At 47.2% G+C, this 16,898-nt stretch overlaps 7 protein-coding genes across 7 annotated transcripts; 3 read left to right on the forward strand and 4 right to left on the reverse strand.

Moving 5' to 3' along the window:
• Positions 1–382: 382 nt before the first annotated feature.
• On the reverse strand, positions 383–3,019 carry EV420DRAFT_1080437 (cytochrome P450). The gene is made up of 15 exons (XM_060465712.1): positions 2,629–3,019; positions 2,470–2,570; positions 2,285–2,417; positions 2,137–2,234; positions 1,983–2,079; positions 1,858–1,930; positions 1,576–1,799; positions 1,461–1,515; positions 1,240–1,396; positions 1,049–1,188; positions 892–987; positions 821–831; positions 743–767; positions 677–688; positions 383–624 (listed from the first exon to the last, which is right to left on the reverse strand). The coding sequence occupies exons 1-15, from the start codon at positions 2,744–2,746 to the stop codon at positions 447–449; spliced, it is 1,518 nt and encodes a 505-aa protein (XP_060324258.1). The 5' UTR covers positions 2,747–3,019; the 3' UTR covers positions 383–446.
• Positions 3,020–3,400: 381 nt separating this feature from the next.
• Positions 3,401–6,723, reverse strand: EV420DRAFT_1080382 (cytochrome P450). The gene is made up of 16 exons (XM_060465710.1): positions 6,507–6,723; positions 5,705–5,840; positions 5,547–5,647; positions 5,362–5,494; positions 5,211–5,308; positions 5,049–5,151; positions 4,926–4,998; positions 4,646–4,869; positions 4,538–4,592; positions 4,327–4,483; positions 4,134–4,273; positions 3,986–4,081; positions 3,916–3,926; positions 3,843–3,867; positions 3,771–3,782; positions 3,401–3,715 (listed from the first exon to the last, which is right to left on the reverse strand). Exons 1-16 carry the CDS (start codon positions 6,600–6,602, stop codon positions 3,541–3,543), a joined length of 1,635 nt encoding a protein of 544 aa, XP_060324259.1. The 5' UTR covers positions 6,603–6,723; the 3' UTR covers positions 3,401–3,540.
• A 3,524-nt stretch (positions 6,724–10,247) lies between these two features.
• EV420DRAFT_1080558 (uncharacterized protein) lies at positions 10,248–10,854 on the forward strand. Its single transcript, XM_060465714.1, has 2 exons — positions 10,248–10,605; positions 10,668–10,854. The coding sequence occupies exon 1, from the start codon at positions 10,330–10,332 to the stop codon at positions 10,552–10,554; it is 225 nt and encodes a 74-aa protein (XP_060324261.1). The 5' UTR covers positions 10,248–10,329; the 3' UTR covers positions 10,555–10,605; positions 10,668–10,854.
• EV420DRAFT_1341097 (uncharacterized protein) lies at positions 10,248–10,937 on the forward strand. Its single transcript, XM_060468933.1, has one exon. It carries the CDS (start codon positions 10,626–10,628, stop codon positions 10,881–10,883), a length of 258 nt encoding a protein of 85 aa, XP_060324260.1. The 5' UTR covers positions 10,248–10,625; the 3' UTR covers positions 10,884–10,937.
• Positions 10,938–11,723: 786 nt separating this feature from the next.
• On the forward strand, positions 11,724–12,471 carry EV420DRAFT_1080408 (uncharacterized protein). The gene has a single exon (XM_060465711.1). The coding sequence runs from the start codon at positions 11,873–11,875 to the stop codon at positions 12,332–12,334; it is 462 nt and encodes a 153-aa protein (XP_060324262.1). The 5' UTR covers positions 11,724–11,872; the 3' UTR covers positions 12,335–12,471.
• A 485-nt stretch (positions 12,472–12,956) lies between these two features.
• Positions 12,957–14,744, reverse strand: EV420DRAFT_1727540 (uncharacterized protein; the record flags this gene model as incomplete). Its single annotated transcript, XM_060479855.1, has 4 exons — positions 12,957–13,585; positions 13,639–14,223; positions 14,277–14,574; positions 14,628–14,744. The coding sequence occupies 4 exons, from the start codon at positions 14,742–14,744 to the stop codon at positions 12,957–12,959; spliced, it is 1,629 nt and encodes a 542-aa protein (XP_060324263.1).
• A 91-nt stretch (positions 14,745–14,835) lies between these two features.
• EV420DRAFT_1080568 (oxidoreductase) lies at positions 14,836–16,380 on the reverse strand. Its single transcript, XM_060465715.1, has 8 exons — positions 16,243–16,380; positions 16,170–16,175; positions 15,874–16,121; positions 15,584–15,823; positions 15,498–15,525; positions 15,319–15,440; positions 15,193–15,264; positions 14,836–15,144 (listed from the first exon to the last, which is right to left on the reverse strand). The coding sequence occupies exons 1-8, from the start codon at positions 16,280–16,282 to the stop codon at positions 15,097–15,099; spliced, it is 804 nt and encodes a 267-aa protein (XP_060324264.1). The 5' UTR covers positions 16,283–16,380; the 3' UTR covers positions 14,836–15,096.
• Between the last annotated feature and the right edge of the window lie 518 nt (positions 16,381–16,898).

The following is a 16,898-nucleotide window of genomic DNA, read 5'->3' on the forward strand; positions in this document are numbered from 1 at the left end:
CATCGAAAACGCTCTTCCCAACTGACGACGCGCCGACATGGTTCGGCACATTTCGGTGAGGGATCTGAATTTTCGTCGTACCCTTGTACTTCTTGAAAGAAACTAGATGGTCTGCCCACGTTGTGCCAGTGAGCGCGGCCATTGGAGACCTAGGAGAGAGAGCAATGAGAGTTGAAATGAGGAAATGATGAATGCCAGGATGGGAAAAAGTTCAACTTCCGGCTAAAATTGTATTTGCCGGTATGGTCATAATCTTATCTTATTTGGTCAATTATTTAAATGCCGAACTTTTTGCCAGCCTGTAAGTAACCCGGTCTAATACGATTCTCTCCTTTCCTTAGATACAAGACAGTGAGTTCAGCATCCGCAAATTTTTCTACTTACTAATCTACGTATGCATTAGAGTGAAATACAGTCCCATTTATCGCGTCCTCCAGGGTCGTCTTTTATTGATGTAAAACTTTAACTCTCAATGGGACCTGGGCACCCAAATGGGCTTTGCCTTTTACAACAGGCACAACCGCCGGCGATCCGGGGAACTGTTGCATTTCCACACCTCCCTCTGGCAAGAAAAACTCGAAATTCTGAATCAGTCTTGCTAAAATCGTCTGTAGCTCCATAATCCTGAGATTCGACAATTAGAATTAGACTTGGGATTTAGGGAAGAAGCACATACGCAAACCGCCAACTTCAAAGAAGAAGGGTTTTCAGTATAAGACAAAGAATAATGAAGGATACTTACCCGATGCATGACCGAGGCCCAGCGCCTGAGGGTCGCATATTGAGCATACAGAATGACAAACTGAAAAAAATTACTCACCGAAGGTCATTCTAAAGTGGCGCAGTGTTGGTCGTGAAATTGCGCTAGAGAAAAATAAAGGTCAAACTCACAAATTAGAGTAAACTCCTAGCGAAACGGGAAGATCTTTCTTAAGAAACCGAGTAGGATTCCATTCCTCTGCATCGTCACCCCAGAGCGATGGTAGGCTGAAATGAGAGTGGTTTACGATCAAGTTGTAGGTCAGTGATACAGGATGGCAATAAATACCGATTGTACGAATACATCGAACAAGCAAAGGTCTGCCCTTTGGGTACGGCAAGTGTCTTCCCTCCAGAAAGAGGGAGAACGTCATCGCAAGGAGCAGTTCGTGTGAGGGAATGCACGATGGGGTGAAGACGGAGAACTTCCTGTTAGGAGCAATCAGCATCTGAATTTGGGACATCTTGAACCTTGCTCACTTTGATCGCTGCGCCCATGAACGGCATCGAGTCGTAGTCCTTATATTGTTTTAACTCTTCGCGTATGATAGATTGGTGGTCGGGATGTGCGGCAAGTTCGTATAGCAACCAGGCTACGGTCGTACCTGTCGTTTCATGACCAGCAAGCACGAATGTTCTGAATAAAATCAGGAGTCACGGTTATGATCAATTGAACAGAGCAATTAGATTGCCACACGAACACTAGCTGCGACTCGATTTCATCTTCATTCATTTTGCCTGTAAGGCGCGCCCTCGCTATAGGCACCAGAATGTGAGTATGTGAGTTACAAGAGAGATTTATTGATATAGACTCACCTAGGAGATCGACAACATCTTTATCGTCGCCCTGTTCTTGTACTTCGTACTGACTGACCATAATCTCCCGGGCAGTTCTTCTTGACACTTCTCCTAGCCTGGCGAACTGACGAGTTTCCCGAGTTGAGAACAGTCGCAGGAGGTTCAACACTGAATCCGGAAGAATTCTAATCAGAGCCACAAGCATGAACTCGAATGCTGTCGTATTAGATTGTGAAGTCGTGCTAGATTTCAAGGTTAGAATATGAACGTTATCGGTCGTCCTGAAAACGGAATACACACAATAGATGCTTCAGAGCTTGCCCTAACTCTGTGTTACGACCTTCGAGTGAACCGAAGTCGTATCGAAAGGCGGCTGTTAAGTCACGATCAAACAAACTATATGAGAGAAGATGGGTAGTGCTGACTTAGACCGATGATATCCAGAGTGACTTTGCTTGTCCAATCCATAATGTTGACGGTTTCGTTAGTCTCAGTCAAGGATCCCTTCAAAGCGTCCACAAGCTACAATCTTCCGTCAGTTTTCACTGTCTATCTCCGTTGATGCGAGAGTCAATCTACCTTGTCGCTGCACTGCCGGAATACTAGCTGCGAATTCCGCAGCTGAGCAGGAGAAAATGCAGGATTTAAAATTTTGCGCTGGCGATGGTGACTTTCAGCTGAGCGGAAATGTCAAAACCCGAGTGAACAGACTCATATGAGTGCGTACCGTCAACGACGATAAGCCCTCCTCCGAGGATAAGACCAAGGATGAAGTTGAAATCCTTCGATTTTGGGTACGGGCGTGAAATGTGGAAGATGTGATCGAGAGCCTTAGGATCAGATACCACCAAGATGTCTTGCTACATATCCTTTTAGTTATAAGGAAGGGCAAGGCGCGAGGAGTTAACTTACTCCAAAACAGCCCCCGACACGATATACGCTTCCATATTCCTTGCACCATTTCATTTCGAGTTCTCCGAAGTTCTCTTGATTGCGAAGAAGTCGTTCATGACCTGATACGTGCAACTCTTCATGAATGTAGGTTCAAGGGAAGAATGTCTGCCATCTTACCTAGCCAGAAGGATACGGGTGGAGGTCCTTTGACGTGTTTGACTGAAGGCCGTTTCAGCCACGAGCGAAGCAAATAGGCTAGGAGGACTGCAGCGACTGAGGCCAGGATAGGAGACATCGGAAGATAAAGGGTTGTGCTCTGTTAGTCGACGGTAAACCTACGTTCTTAAGAAAGCATTGCTGCGGCCCGAATGTCGAACACGCGCTGCTCCCGTTGATATTTCCATGGGCCAGGCCATAGTGTCTTTTCCTTTAACACAACAAAAACGTCCGGGTGGGAGGTGAGCCGAGTAGTATCTGTAGTCCAGACTGAGAAGTCTGTTCTGCCCTCCGTGGCAACTTTAGCCGCAGAATTTCCTTTATGCCAACTCTATGCCTCCTGAAACTGAAGCTGGAAGGGGAAGCCGCCTCGAAGAATACATTTCAGTCCTTTAGTCAGAGGCCTGTAAGATCATGTTGGTGAGAAATTAGTACAGTAGCTCGTTCTCCCAGTTTGAGTCGGATTGACCGACAAAAATAGAATGAAGGATCTTGAGGCCACCCAGTTCGTCGGGTTAACAACGAGGTGGAAGAGAGAAAATGGCGAGGCGTGAAAAGGCCCCGGGTCATGTAATTGCGATGACGGTGTTGCATTATCGGACCGATTCACAGGGCCTTAGCGACATCATGACTCAGACGCATTATGTCCATAACGTGAAAGGGGGATCCAGGGAAACTGCGCCTGAGGCTCTGAGCTCGCAAGATCATGCACAGTCTTGTCTAAACCAAAGTTAGTACCAATACGACATCATATCTGCATCCTTGAAAGCAAGTCTTGCTCTCCTGCAATGCCTTAATTTCGTAAGGCTTTTAGATTGTCGATGACAGAATACACAAATCGATAAATCTTGGTCCTGGCAGCCTGCGGAGTCACTAATGTAAAACCCTCACCCTTAAGGGCACTTGAGTGCCTAAACGTGCTTCGCCCTTCACGATGGGTACAACCCCTGGTGACCCAGGAAAGTGTAGGACCTCGACCCCTCCCTCGGGCAAACTGAATTCGAAGTGTAGAATCAGGTTGGCTAGGATTGTTTGCATTTCCATGACCCTGCGTTTCGCTGGTCAATTTCATTGAAGCGGAATTGACAAGACGAGGAACGTACGCGAATCGCCACCTATGAGAAAGGAAAAGGATCAGCAAGGGAACGAGATGGATCATAGCAGCAGTTAGCTACCCGATGCATGAGCGAGATCCAGCGCCTGAGGGTCGCGTTAGTCGGAGAAAAGACACTCTGAAAGGTAACTCACTAAATGTCATCCTAGCATTCCGTCAAGCAGGTGCTGAAGGTGCGCACAGGGCCAAGATCATAAAACTCACAGATTAGCATACACACCCAGTGATACAGGCAGAGTCTGTTCAAAAAACCGAGCTGGATTCCACTCTTCTGCGTCGTCTCCCCAGAGAGACGGAAGACTAGAAAAAGCTCGGGTCAATTTGATATTGGATTGACAGAGGAAGATCATACCGATTGTATAGGTAAACAGAACAAACTAGTGTCTGCCCCTTGGGTATGGCAAGCGTCTTCCCTCCGGAGAGAGGTAGAACGTCGTCATGAGGAGCGGTACGTATCAAGGAATGCGCAATTGGGTGTAGACGGAGAGCCTCCTGCCATTAGAGGATGAACATGGGTATCCGATTTAGCTACTAAGCATGCTCACTTTGATAGCCGCGTTCAAAAATGACATAGAGTCGTAGTCGTTTGATTGTCTGAGCTCTGCACGAATTATGGATTGATGCTCAGGATGTGCAGCGAGTTCGTATAGCAACCAAGCTATACTAGTACTCGACGTCTCGTGCCCGGCAACGACGAAGGTCCTAAGAAGGAGAGTAAAAATGACATCATAAAGAGCGAGTAAAGAAACAACAGACATTAACTGCGCTTCTATTTCATCATCCTGCATTTTGCCTGCTAAGCGCGCTCTCGCTAGAGATACGACCATGTTTTTAGCTGTATTTCAATGGAACCAGTAAACCGACCTAAGACATCAACAACATCTCCATCGCCTTCTGGCGCCTGCGCTTCATCATGGCCAGCTATAACTTCCCGGGCAGTTTTCTTAGCCACAGTTCCCACGCTAGTGAGCAGACGAATCTCTCGGGTGGGAATCAACCTTAGTAATCCTAGTGTCGAATGTGGAAGCATTCGCATCAGAGTCACAAGAATAAGCTCGAATGCCGTTGGATTGGATTGCGAGGCCGTGCTGAAATTGGATATTAGGTACGGTGGACATTGAAGTAAAGGAGAGATTCTTCTTACAAGAGATGTCTCATCACTTGCCCTAACTCGGTATTCCGACCGTCGAGCGAACCAAAATCGTACCGAAATGAGGCTTTTGGATATCAGACTCATCACTGACAAAAAATGACAGATGCTACTTGCCTAGCCCAATAATATCCAGGGCAACTTTGCTTGTCCACTGAAGAATATTGATAGCTTCATTCGTACCGCTGGCAGTCAGAGATTCTTTCATGCTATTCACGAGCTGTAATCGCCAGAAGTTCTCAACTATTATCACGCTGTTTGATGGATGGATGGACCTACTTTGTCACAACAATGCTGGAAGATGGCCTGCGCTTTCCGAAACTGTGCAGGGGAGAATGCCGGATTTAGAATCTTGCGTTGGCGGTGGTGCGTTTCCTCTAGATACACGGGATATAGTGTTGCGCTCGAGTTGGACCGGAAGAATATTCACCGTCAACACTGGAAAGGCCTTTACCAACAATGAGATCCAGGATGAAGATGACGTCCTGTGATTTGAGATAAGGATGTGACGAACGAAAGACGTGCTCGAGGGTCTTGGGGTCACACACTACTAGGACGTCTTGCTGCCAATATTGCTTCAATTGTGACCAAGGCAGAGACAAAGAAAAATTTCACCCCAAAACAGCCCCCAGTACGATAAAGGGTACCATATTCCCTGCGCCATTTTGTTTCGAGGTCGCCTGCATTATTCTGATCGCGAAGGACACGTTCGTGGCCTGGCAGGATGGTGTGTAAGTCCATTTTCGTATTGAGATACGTGTATACTGGCTCACCAAGCCAGAAAGAGGGTGATGATGGTCCCTTGACGTGCTTGACTGACGGTCGCTTAAACCATCGATGAAGCAGATAGACGAGGAACGATGCGATTACAATGAATGGTGCGCCCATGGGAGAAAAGATCCCGGGTTCCTAGAGTCTATGGTAAATTTCCGGCGTTTATTCCTGCTACGTTAGTAGTAGGTCTTATAGAGGGATGGTGGTAGCCGAGTTTTGAGTTTAACCCGAAGTCCGATGTCATAAAAATTTCTATTTGTAGAAGAAATTCACGGCCCAACGCTTCAAAATTTCCGTTTAAGTCAGAGTTTCGGGGTGGCACAGTCACCGCTTGTCACTGTTTACATGTGACCCTCTGTTACTATCACGCTTTCTGCGGCGTTGTTCGGCCGATCTTGCCAAGGATTCTGACTCTGAGAGAAAATGCGAGCTGGTGGCGGCAGAATGCCGCCACCGAGCGAGTCTTTTTCTCTCAGCAGCAGAAGCCACCACCGCTGAGTGAATCATTTCAAGGGGTAGTACTCTCTCATTCATACTACTATTTTTTGAATGCTAACTATTATTGATTATGACCTCGTTTTTTTTCCGCAAGCCAAGATTTGAATAACCCTTGGGCCTTGATTCAATCTCTCCTGCAGGAATTATAGCCAGCAAACCTCGCAGGATCAATCAATTATACATAAGTTTGGTTTATTATAAACTATCATAATTATATAAAAAACGAGGTTTCAAGGGGGGTCAACGTAGCAGGCTTTGCCCCTGATGTGGGCCTTGCAGGCGTTATGATGCGATGGTACTGACCAAGTGTTCAGTCGGCAAAGTGTTCATACAGGGTCCACTTGCTATATTTAGGCTGAAACCGGCCGCGTAGTGGCGAAAAAACCCCATATTTGGCATGCACCAGCAAGTCGGAGACCCCGTGTTATACCTGTCCAAAAGTGTTCAGTTCACGGACCACCGTTACGCGTTACTGAACACTTGGTCGTAATTATACAGTAATCCGATCATCGAATGCGGGCTCGGCAAGCAGTGAGAGCTTTCAGGGTGCACATTCGCACGGATAACGACTCGGAAGATCCGCCGAATAGCAACCGTCTCTCCCGAGAGGAAGACTTTATTGGAGCTCTACTGTAATAACGATGGAAGAGAAACGGTTGTCCGAAGTCTGCTCTCTTGGAAGATGTACGCCAGCGATTCGTCGTGTCAAAGCCTCACCAGAGATCTGTATTGATCATGTGGTCAGTAAGAAGTCCGGTCACAATTATTACTTGACATCACCGATCGTTCTTTGTTTACACGTTCTCAGCTAACTGGATGTGAGGCACTCCCGCAACATTGCCCACGTCCTTGTGTCTGCTTGAATATATATATTCCAGCTAATTCCAACTTCTCCATTGGCTATACGTCTCCGCGTGGACATATTCGAAGAAATACATACAAGGATGTTTCTGAGGAAACCTTCTTGCTCACAAGACATATGATAATGAACGCATGCCACCAACAAATGCAGTTAGCACCCATGATTCTCCCCGAGCTTCGCGGAAAGATTTGATGAATGTGTATGACCTTCTTCACGGAAGAGCATTCTAAAGGAATGAACGTCAAATCGATTGGCAGAGATGCGGGTACCTTTCACCTTCTCCTCGCTTTGCGGATCTTTGTTCTTTTACGTCTGGTATGTCCTCTAGGATTTCGGCGCCGCAATATTTTTGATGAGGATAGGAATGCTGGACACTACGTTCGTTCGTTTAGCTATCAGGACATGTTTTAAACACGGGTGAGCTAGGACAAACACTAGCATTATGAGGCCCTTCCAAGCTATTGGCCGACAGTAACTTAGACTTCTTGATACCTGCCGCAGCGCACCCTACTTCGAATTAAATGTCCAATTGTCGTAACGCGAAGCGTAACATCGCCAGAATCAGAGTCCTACACCCGGGTCTCATATTGATATCCCTCGGATGGGACAATCATTCCGCTCACGAATTCGCCAAAGTTCACCTACGAGAGAGATCCCTCGTACACTTAGAGCGCAGAAATTCCAACACAGAACAGAAAGAGCGGGCAATTCCGAGTCCTATGAATATAGGTTTCTTCGGTCTTTATACCATCCTGGGATCCGATTTTTGATCGTCCAACACGGCGTTTGCCGCCGCATTCTACCTGACCTCTTCGTGGGAATTTTTCGTATCGTCCATCATTTTCCTGTGACTTTGCTTCCTTTTTGGAATCCAGTCTTTTACATTCTCTCCGACTTATGATACTATGGGTTCACGATGGGTGATTTTGTGTTTTTTGGCACTTTCTACAGAGCAGTTTTAATGGTTCGCAGAATAAAAACCCTATTGCTTGAGTGATGCACGTAAATTGAGAGATATGTTGAATTTGTCTTTACATATTGTGTCATTTTCAACGTCCTCTCTGCCGTCCTTCAGCTAATTGCAGCGGGAGCTCGTTTTCTCGTTGGCAAGTGGTGGCCGGCAATGTTGGACTTATAATTTGACTTTGACACATGCTATGATGCAATGTGGCATATAGCGATTTTTTTGACACTTGCACCTCGGCCACCTTCCGATGCTTGGTCTACTCAACGGAATCCCCAAGGATATTTCTCTTAGCGTTGGATGATTTTTTTGGACATACATTTGATTTTTTTTTTTTTTTTTTTTTTTTTTTAAATTAATTATTTATTTTATTTATTTTTTTACGAAACGGAGCACAGGCTAAAGCTACGGAAAATTTTTATCGAAAATAAGGAATCAAACTCCACACACGATCAACAAGTATTTGACGTCGACCCAGCAATATCCTTCTAGGATAATATGCAGAGAATGCGAAGGTCCCATGTTGGAGTTTCAAGTGTCGTGCATCACAGCGCAGTTGACGTCGGGATCATCGGTTGTCAGGGTTAGTCAGGCAAGAACTCGTTTATTACATCCTGTTGCTTCTATTAGTGTACACGGCGAGTAGATAAATAGGTAGTCGAATGAAGACAACCCTCGCCTGTTTGCGAGGGTTCCCTGCTATATCCGGGTGAGCGGCTGGAGAATTACCGCTTATCTCAACACAAACAGGCAGCATAACCCACAGTCCTTGTCGCTCTCGTTCTCTGTGCTGACTCTCGAGACTATCGCTACATCGCCACCCCGACACTGGTGTCGAGATCACCTTTGTCACTTGCTAGACCACGAGACGGTCTGGTCGTTCGCTTTGCTGGTCCACGAGACGGTCCGGCTGTTCGCTTTTCTGGTCCACGAGACGGTCCAGTTGTTCGTTTTTTGCTCTCCACATTCGTTGTTTGCCGCGTCGAGATCGCCTATAGAGCAAAATGTCGGACGAGTTGTTTGGTGCGCGTTTTCCCAAGTTATCGGTCGGAAACTTTGCGGAATGGCGAGTGATGATGGAAGCCGAGCTCACACGTCGGAAGCTCTGGACTGACATTGTCGAGATTGAGGTTGATGGGGATGGGAAGTCGGAGTCGGAGGTCTTGGCAGAGGTCACGGCGAAGTTGAAGGCGCGGGATAAGCAGAAGATGGCGGAGGCGAGGGCTGAGATGATTTTGAGGGTGGATGTCGGGCAGCTGGCGCACATGGACTCGAAGGACCCACGGGAGATCTGGGGGAACTTGCAGACTGTGCATCGTGCACAGGGCTTTGCAACGAGCTTGTCCTTGCGAAGGAAGTTCTTGACGGCGAAGATGCTTGAGGGCCAGGGTATGGAGGCTTGGGTTGGGAAGATCAGGCGAATGGCGAAGGCGATGGAACTAGCCAGTATCGACGTCAGCGACCAAGACTTAATCCTCGCGCTCACCATGGGACTCCCCCCTTCCTACGAAAACATCATTATCAACTTTGACGCGACCCCGCCCGACCAGCTCACACTCTCGAACGTGATTATTCGCTTGCTGAACGAAGAAACGCGCCAAGCGTCGCTTGCTCCTGAACGTTCGGAGAAGGATAAGGATGGGACAGGCGATGATGATGATGTTGCGGCTGTCGCCTTTCGCGATGGCAAGGCATCCAGGGGCCTGAAGGGAAATAGTCAAGTCGAGCTCACTTGCTTTTTCTGCGATAAGCCCGGGCATTTGAAGGCGGATTGTGAGGAGAGGGCAAAGTGGCGGAAGTCGAAAAAGGGGAAGACGGCGGCGGCGGATTTTGCCGTGTTGGCTTATGAGAGTGACTCCGATGTCGCTTTCTAGGCTATATTTTCCCACCACGGTGTTCACCTTCCGGGGGTGTACATTGTATGTTTTCTCCTCTTATTTTATCTTTTCTTTTCTTGGGATTGATGCGCGAACTTGCGGGGGTGTGTTGGAGTTTCAAGTGTCGTGCATCACAGCGCAGTTGACGTCGGGATCATCGGTTGTCAGGGTTAGTCAGGCAAGAACTCGTTTATTACATCCTGTTGCTTCTATTAGTGTACACGGCGAGTAGATAAATAGGTAGTCGAATGAAGACAACCCTCGCCTGTTTGCGAGGGTTCCCTGCTATATCCGGGTGAGCGGCTGGAGAATTACCGCTTATCTCAACATCCCACCCATAAAACAGAGCAGTACAACTCGTGTTCCGAACTTCTTCCAGTTTACATTGAAGGTATAGATACCGAGCCAGACCAGACATTCTCGATGCAAGTAGCAGGCAAATCTGCTGGGTACCGCTTGACAGGGGTGATATACTATGGTACAGCACACTTTACAGCTAGATATGTGGACAGAACAGGGACCGTGCGGTTCAATGACGGATACATCAACGGTAGAACTTCTAATAAAGAAGGCGATATGACAGACTTGGATATGAAAATGTCTACTGATGGGAGAAAACCTGTACTGGCTGTATACAGGCAGACTTGAGCACAGGGTATTACACATCCGATAAGTTATGATGGATCAAGAAGGGTGCAGGTAAGGAAAATATTCTAACTATGGACCTTGTCTCTCTTCTGATATCATGTAACATATTACAGATAAATAGAGCGGACGGAGAGCATAGGACTCGGATCCTGCCACTCGGATGTGATGGCCATCAAATGCTAGTTAGTCGAAGAATACGAATACTACCGCAATTGTGCCTCTTCAACGGTTTTGCAGGATTGTCTCATTGCGTGCAAGAGCCAGTGATGGCACGTACTGGTCTGTTTGTAGGTCGCTTGTGCCGGTCAGTGCTTGAAGGAGGAGGATGAAGAGACGTTGCCTCGGTCATGGTGGTGAGTAATAAAGCCATTGTTCATTCAATCAAATTGTTGACAATGTTGATCTCCGACCACCATCACGTTTCCCGCCGCCGAATCAATACCGTTCGAATTGCCATCCAAGACATCGAGCGCTCAGATCTTGACAAACATAAAAAGATTCATTGACTTGGACGGTCGCGAAAGGGCATAAAGGTACGGCAAGGATATGTATCGTTACTTTGCTTCAGGCTTGCCTAAATTTTGCCTCAAAGGAGTCTTAGTCTCAGGCTCAGTCGGGGTTCACCTATCCATACCAACGTCCTAGCAGATCCAAATGACAATAACGATAACGAAGTCAATGTCATGACATGCTTCTAGGGCGTCGAAAATGGACAGGTCCACCGTCGCCGTCCATGGCCTGGTTGAAAAATGAAACCACTCCACCCTCTTCTGTCTTCCAACAAGTCGCTATACATTCAAAGGGACCGGTAACTATGCTGTTGCATTGGGATGAAGCACTGAAAATGGTGAACACGAGGTACGTGACACGCATATACGCAGCCAGACTTCCCTCCTCATTCGTACCTTTGCATTTCAGCGATTGTATTGCGTTGCGTGGACCCACGATGAAGGTAAGGCCCAGGACAAAAATTCGCCTCGCTCGTTCAGTTTTTCCTCGTCCGTTTAGCCGGAAACACTAGCTCGATGCCTCTCTCACTCCAACTTGTCATGCACACGGTCCTGGAAAGAAAGAAGTCAACCTTACCTCCACGAACGGAATAGATCCTGGTAGACGTCGTCATGATGGCCATTCTTTGAAGGTCGACATTCTCGCTACCGACAACGTTACGGGGATACTTTGGAAGCCAGGCTTTCTCCTAAACTTGTGCAATTGGATGGTTAGATGTCGGGTGCGGGAGGCTTTCGGAAAATACGAATATAAAATATATGCGAGTGGTAATTGTGTCCACCGCTGATCACCCAAGAAGAAGACAGGAATGAAGGATACAGATGGGAATGCAGCGGGCAAAGCGACGGTTAAGGAGCTAGATAATAAAGAGGTACAGGTGGCCGTGACCACGAATGCGCCTGTCTCTTCGCATTGCTCTGCGAATCCATGGAAGGACGCGATAAGCGAGGTACGTCTCCTCCTTTTCGTATGTTCCGAGTCACTGATTGGCCTCAAATACGTGCAGATGTTCCTATTCTTCATAATTATCGCGTGCTGTTGGAAACAATACGTACCAATTTTTTGCATACAGGGTCAACGCTGCATATTGATCTGGACAATCGACACCAAAAAGTTATTGGGTCGATGGCGTAGTTGGTTATCGCATCTGTCTAACACACAGAAGGTCCTCAGTTCGAGCCTGGGTCAACTCACTTTTTATCCTCATTATCAGGATTCAGCCACAAATGACAAGAATCAATTTAAGAAATGCATTCAATCAATGTCGTAGCCAGTGGCCACTGACTTGAGGTTGAAGTCTTTTGGCTGACCTTCCCGGCCCGGGCCTCTGTAACGTGGAGAGGGTCCCTCGTGCTGTCCGAGTCCACAAGTTATCTTTCCGGCAAGTACCAAATATTCGCTTGAAGCCGCCCAGTCAGCTTATTTACATGGCAGTGGCTACGTTCAAGACGAATGAATCACTATTTCCTCATGTTTGCAGACGCTGGGCAGTAGCTGTAACTGTTGTCTCAATACCGATGTTTCCAGCAGAAATCGTTGACAGGTCCTGCTCGACATCCTTTGACAGTATTTACGACTTCGAGGTTCGAGCTAAGCGCGTCTTGACAAGTATATTAATGTGGGAAACATAGATGGGATACAAGTGTCTGTATTACACAGAAGTGCATATTCGTGCAAACTAATAAACGTCAGGGAGAAAGAACGAGTTGTTATAATTGCCGACGTTGCTTCTGACCCTGAGTTCAACTCGCCGTTTTGCAGAAACGCTTTCGTCGGTCACATGAATGTATGTAAGGTTACTCTTGGTTCTTTTCGTGTTCGACCTTCGATGAGGTTATCATTATGTATGTCTGCAAGTGGCAAAATTAGGCAACCCACCTGAGCTTCCTTTCTCACTTTTCTCTTTGTGTGACAATTAATCCCCCAGCACGCATAGTCATCCATCTTGCTGAGAGCTCCTCGTCGTCAAACTCTAGGGTTTCGGGGCCAAGTACCACTTGCTCCAACAACGCACATTGTCCACTGTCCGATGGATCAACATCTGTCCTCCTCCGAGACTCGACTACATTTACGAGGCATCTCAAATCTCCCGCTGAGATACGACCGCGTGGCATACTTAACAAGCGGAGACGCGGAGCTACTGAATCTTGCCCCGAGGTGTATACCAGACCATTGAACCATTGATCTGGTAATTCCGCCTTTTGGGTCAGGATGTATAGCCTCTCTAGTTTAGAAGTCCCGCGTAAAAACTTGCGAAGTTCGTCGCCTATCTGAATACATGCTTCCGGCGATGGATAATAGAGGGCAATCACAAGCACTTCAATGGGACATGATTCAGGGTTGATAACAACTGGAAAGGAGGTCTGCTTCGATCCGTAAAAGGATATCTTTAACAGTCGGAGAGATGGAAGGCTGAGGCGAGAATACATATCGGCGCTGGACATGCCGTTAGAGCAAGGTGTGTGTAACATATGAAGGAAGGTCACATTATGTAAAAGAATTGGTTCTATGGGCTCACCAACTGAAGAGAGTGAGCTCCCGGATGTGCGGGAGTTGTTTGAGAGATTCATATACATGCATTGGGGCCTCCAGATATAAAACTCGTGATTCCTGAGGAAGGAACGGAAAAGCGCGTGAAAGCAGAGTCATATATAAAGGTACCAAGGACCTTTAGACTTGGAGCAAGTTGGAAGGCGTCAATATTGAGGGAATCGATTTCAGGTCTTCCACTGCCTATGTACAGAGTATCTAGGCGATTGAGATAGCCCTTGCACACAGAAAAGTGTAGAAATGAAGAAAAAGGAAGCAAGACTGATAGTCGCCTCCAATACGGAGCGGTGGGGAACAGCATTTGCAGGATCGGAGAGACGTCTGCAACGCTATTCTTACCGTAAACACGAATGGAGAGATCGTGACCGTGGGCTCGGAACAGTGATAAGCCAAGTCGGAACACGCGGTTCTTGGCCATCTCTGAGTCTTTGTTTTTATGTCTTTGATCGAGATTGAGTTCGATGAACGACCATAAATCTGCAGTGTGAATGGCGACAGTTCTCCACTGTTGACAGACGCAAGAAACAGTCCACGGCGGTTGGCTTGGTTGGACTGATTCGATATCTACGGCGGGCCATAAAACGACAAGCTCCCCATTGAACGCCTCATCTGGCGACTTGGTACAATCCCGAAAGACCGTACGTAACACATCATCCGGCAACCTGCGTACAGCTTGTAAAGAGATTTGGCGTCGGAGATATTGGACGCAGCCTGGTCCCTTTCAGAAACCAGAAAATCCAACAAATGCCGTGTCGCAGAAATTTTCTCGTCAAACTCGTCAAGAGTTTGAGGGCCTCTAGCAAGAGTTTCGAGCAATTCCTGCTTTTCAAATTCCGACGGAGGCTTGTTAGAAAGAAGAAGCTCTTCAATCCTGGATGATCTCTTGGGCTGCAAGGATTCGGGTATGAAGAAAGAGAAATAGGGATGGAATTGTGATTTGTCCGTTTGCGTTAATGTCATCTTAATCAGGAGTTAGTGCATTTGTCGAACAAAGAAAATCATCCATGAATGACCTTGTAATAGGGTAACGCAGGGAAGTAAGTATCAGATTCAAATCGTAAGTCCGACGCGTTCGACGTTGAAGTTGAAGTTAGGACCTGCGAGCCTGCAGCCTGCCACGCTGAAGCCATGCTTGCAACCACGTGCTGGCAAAAAGTCCGGGCCGAACGGTTTTCCGAAATCTACGTCCAGTTGAAGCATTGCATAGGCTTAAGCCTCGAGGCCGTGTTCCCCACGTTACTCTGGTCTCAGTCTCCGTATACAACCTCAGGACGCATTGCCTTTTATTCCAGCAGTCGAGCTTCAGAAAGCATTTGTGTCTTGGTCTTGTTTTCTAGTAAGGGTGGTAAATCTTGTTTCGACCACGAAACCATCCACAGCTGCCCATATGCATAACCATGCACTGCGATAAAAGACAAGCGTACTTCCACAACCATAACAATACAGAATTGGACCGCTCCGGAGTGCAGGCCTCACGCCTCGTTACTTCAACAAGATCATAGCTCCACCTTCACTATATACAGAAGACCCCTACGGTAGCATTAGCCAGGAATCAAAGAGATTGCTTGTACTACTCACAGTCATATATGAGCTCAGCGGGCTGCTGAGAAAGAGGGTCGCATCAGCCATTTCTTCGGGCGAGCCCATACGCTTCAGGCAGAACATCAGCATATAACCCTACAACAGCCCAGAAGATGAGCGCACCTTCATAAGTGTTCCGTTCTCATATGGAGTAAAGTCAGAGACGAATGCCCGAGCTTGAGGAGTAAGCGTGTATCCGGGGTTGACCGTGTTGATTCTGATACCATCTGCACTGTGTGACACCGCTAAAGACATCATAGAAAGAATGAGGTGGGTCAGAACATATGGAACACAAAGCTCACCCGCAGCTTTTGTCATTCCAACCACCGCCTGACATAATGAAAGTGAGAAACAGGCAATGTCGGAGATATTTTCATGATGGACTCACATGCTTTGAGGCGGTATATGCGGTCATCCCGGGCATGGGGGTAACAGAAGCGAGGGAGCCCATGTTCACAATAGATCCTCGGGTGGGCGCACGATCCGGGATCAAGGGTCGAAGCTCGTTCTTGAGCATGGCCCTGATCTCTTCCCGCATGCACAAGAAGACTCCGCGGACATTAATTGCGTGGATGTTATCCCAGTCCTCGATGGTCTGATCAACGGTAGCCACAGGCGTTACGATGATCTGCACCAGAACGTTGAAGGAGATCGATAAAGAGTAGCCAGGCAACTCACTCCGGCTACATTGGCAGCATAATCCAGTCGACCGAATTCCTTCACGGCGGATTCGACCATGCTGATAACATCCTTATCGATCCGGACGTCGACTTTGAATGGGAGGATGCGGAAATTAGGGTGAGTAGCAACTTTTTTGCACTCTTCGATGGTTGCGTCGAGTCCATCGAAATTGATATCACAGGCTAAGATACCTTCAACGCCGGCTTTGGCGTATGAGATTGTGATTGCTTGACCGATGCCAGATGCTGGTTTTGAGTCAGAAATATGTTATGGTTTGATAGCGTGGGATATACCAGATCCTGAACAGGGTGAAACATAAGGTGATTTAGTCAAAAAGAGCTCTCGGGAAAACGTAAGTTACTTCACCGGTTACAAGAGCTATTCCGCCAGGTAGAGTGAGAGACATGATGTGAGGCGAGAGCCTTCCTATCAATCAAGCCTCTTCTTATATAGCACAATACGGAAGGTGCGAACGAGCATCTGTATGCCGCTTCTTATCGGCCTCGGGGAGGTTGAGATTTGTTGAACGCTGTCTGGGATGGACCGAGAAAGAACCAGCTAGACTCGGCATAAATGCAAACTGAATTCGAACGGCCCCGGGTTTATGCTTGTGTACATCGAAGACCAAGAGACTTTTGCGTCAGATTCACCATGGAGGTTCGTGGCAATTTGTGCCCTGATTAGCCCAGCCCAGGACCCTGCAATGACAGTCGCATACCGTGTTCTTGAAATACACATTTTCACTGGAATGTATAGTTTGGTTCCACGGTGGGAGTAATGTATGCGGCATAGATATAGGATTCTTGTGTAAAAGATATACTGGGGAAAGCCAAAGAAATACTATGAAACGGATTTTGTGAGACCCTGAGCATCTGTCGTACTTCAAAGAGACATACCAATACACAACAGAATGCAGTCGGAATTATGCCACCATAAGCCCATTCATTGAGCCGAATACCTGCGAAGAGGACCCGAGATGAACCGCAGAAAACACAGTAGATCGTGTATTACGAGTCAGAGAC

This window comes from Desarmillaria tabescens (genome assembly GCF_030435595.1).
Source record: "Desarmillaria tabescens strain CCBAS 213 chromosome Unknown EV420scaffold_65, whole genome shotgun sequence".
NCBI lineage: Eukaryota > Fungi > Basidiomycota > Agaricomycetes > Agaricales > Physalacriaceae > Desarmillaria > Desarmillaria tabescens.

Coding starts and splice junctions, on each gene's coding strand:
- EV420DRAFT_1080437 (XM_060465712.1), bottom strand. CDS start 2,746: ATGTCTCCTATCCTGGCCTCAGTCGCTGCAGTCCTCCTAGCCTATTTG. Junction 2,571..2,628: donor ACCCGTATCCTTCTGGCTAG/GTAAGATGGCAG, acceptor TGCACGTATCAG/GTCATGAACGACTTCTTCGC. Junction 1,800..1,857: donor CAAGCTCTGAAGCATCTATT/GTGTGTATTCCG, acceptor CTTGAAATCTAG/CACGACTTCACAATCTAATA.
- EV420DRAFT_1080382 (XM_060465710.1), bottom strand. CDS start 6,602: ATGCCAAATATGGGGTTTTTTCGCCACTACGCGGCCGGTTTCAGCCTA. Junction 5,152..5,210: donor TCCAGCATTGTTGTGACAAA/GTAGGTCCATCC, acceptor TGGCGATTACAG/CTCGTGAATAGCATGAAAGA. Junction 4,484..4,537: donor GAAATAGAAGCGCAGTTAAT/GTCTGTTGTTTC, acceptor TCTCCTTCTTAG/GACCTTCGTCGTTGCCGGGC.
- EV420DRAFT_1080558 (XM_060465714.1), top strand. CDS start 10,330: ATGCAAGTAGCAGGCAAATCTGCTGGGTACCGCTTGACAGGGGTGATA.
- EV420DRAFT_1341097 (XM_060468933.1), top strand. CDS start 10,626: ATGGACCTTGTCTCTCTTCTGATATCATGTAACATATTACAGATAAAT.
- EV420DRAFT_1080408 (XM_060465711.1), top strand. CDS start 11,873: ATGAAGGATACAGATGGGAATGCAGCGGGCAAAGCGACGGTTAAGGAG.
- EV420DRAFT_1080568 (XM_060465715.1), bottom strand. CDS start 16,282: ATGTCTCTCACTCTACCTGGCGGAATAGCTCTTGTAACCG. Junction 15,265..15,318: donor AGAACGGAACACTTATGAAG/GTGCGCTCATCT, acceptor TTCTGCCTGAAG/CGTATGGGCTCGCCCGAAGA. Junction 15,145..15,192: donor CGCTGAGCTCATATATGACT/GTGAGTAGTACA, acceptor ATGCTACCGTAG/GGGTCTTCTGTATATAGTGA.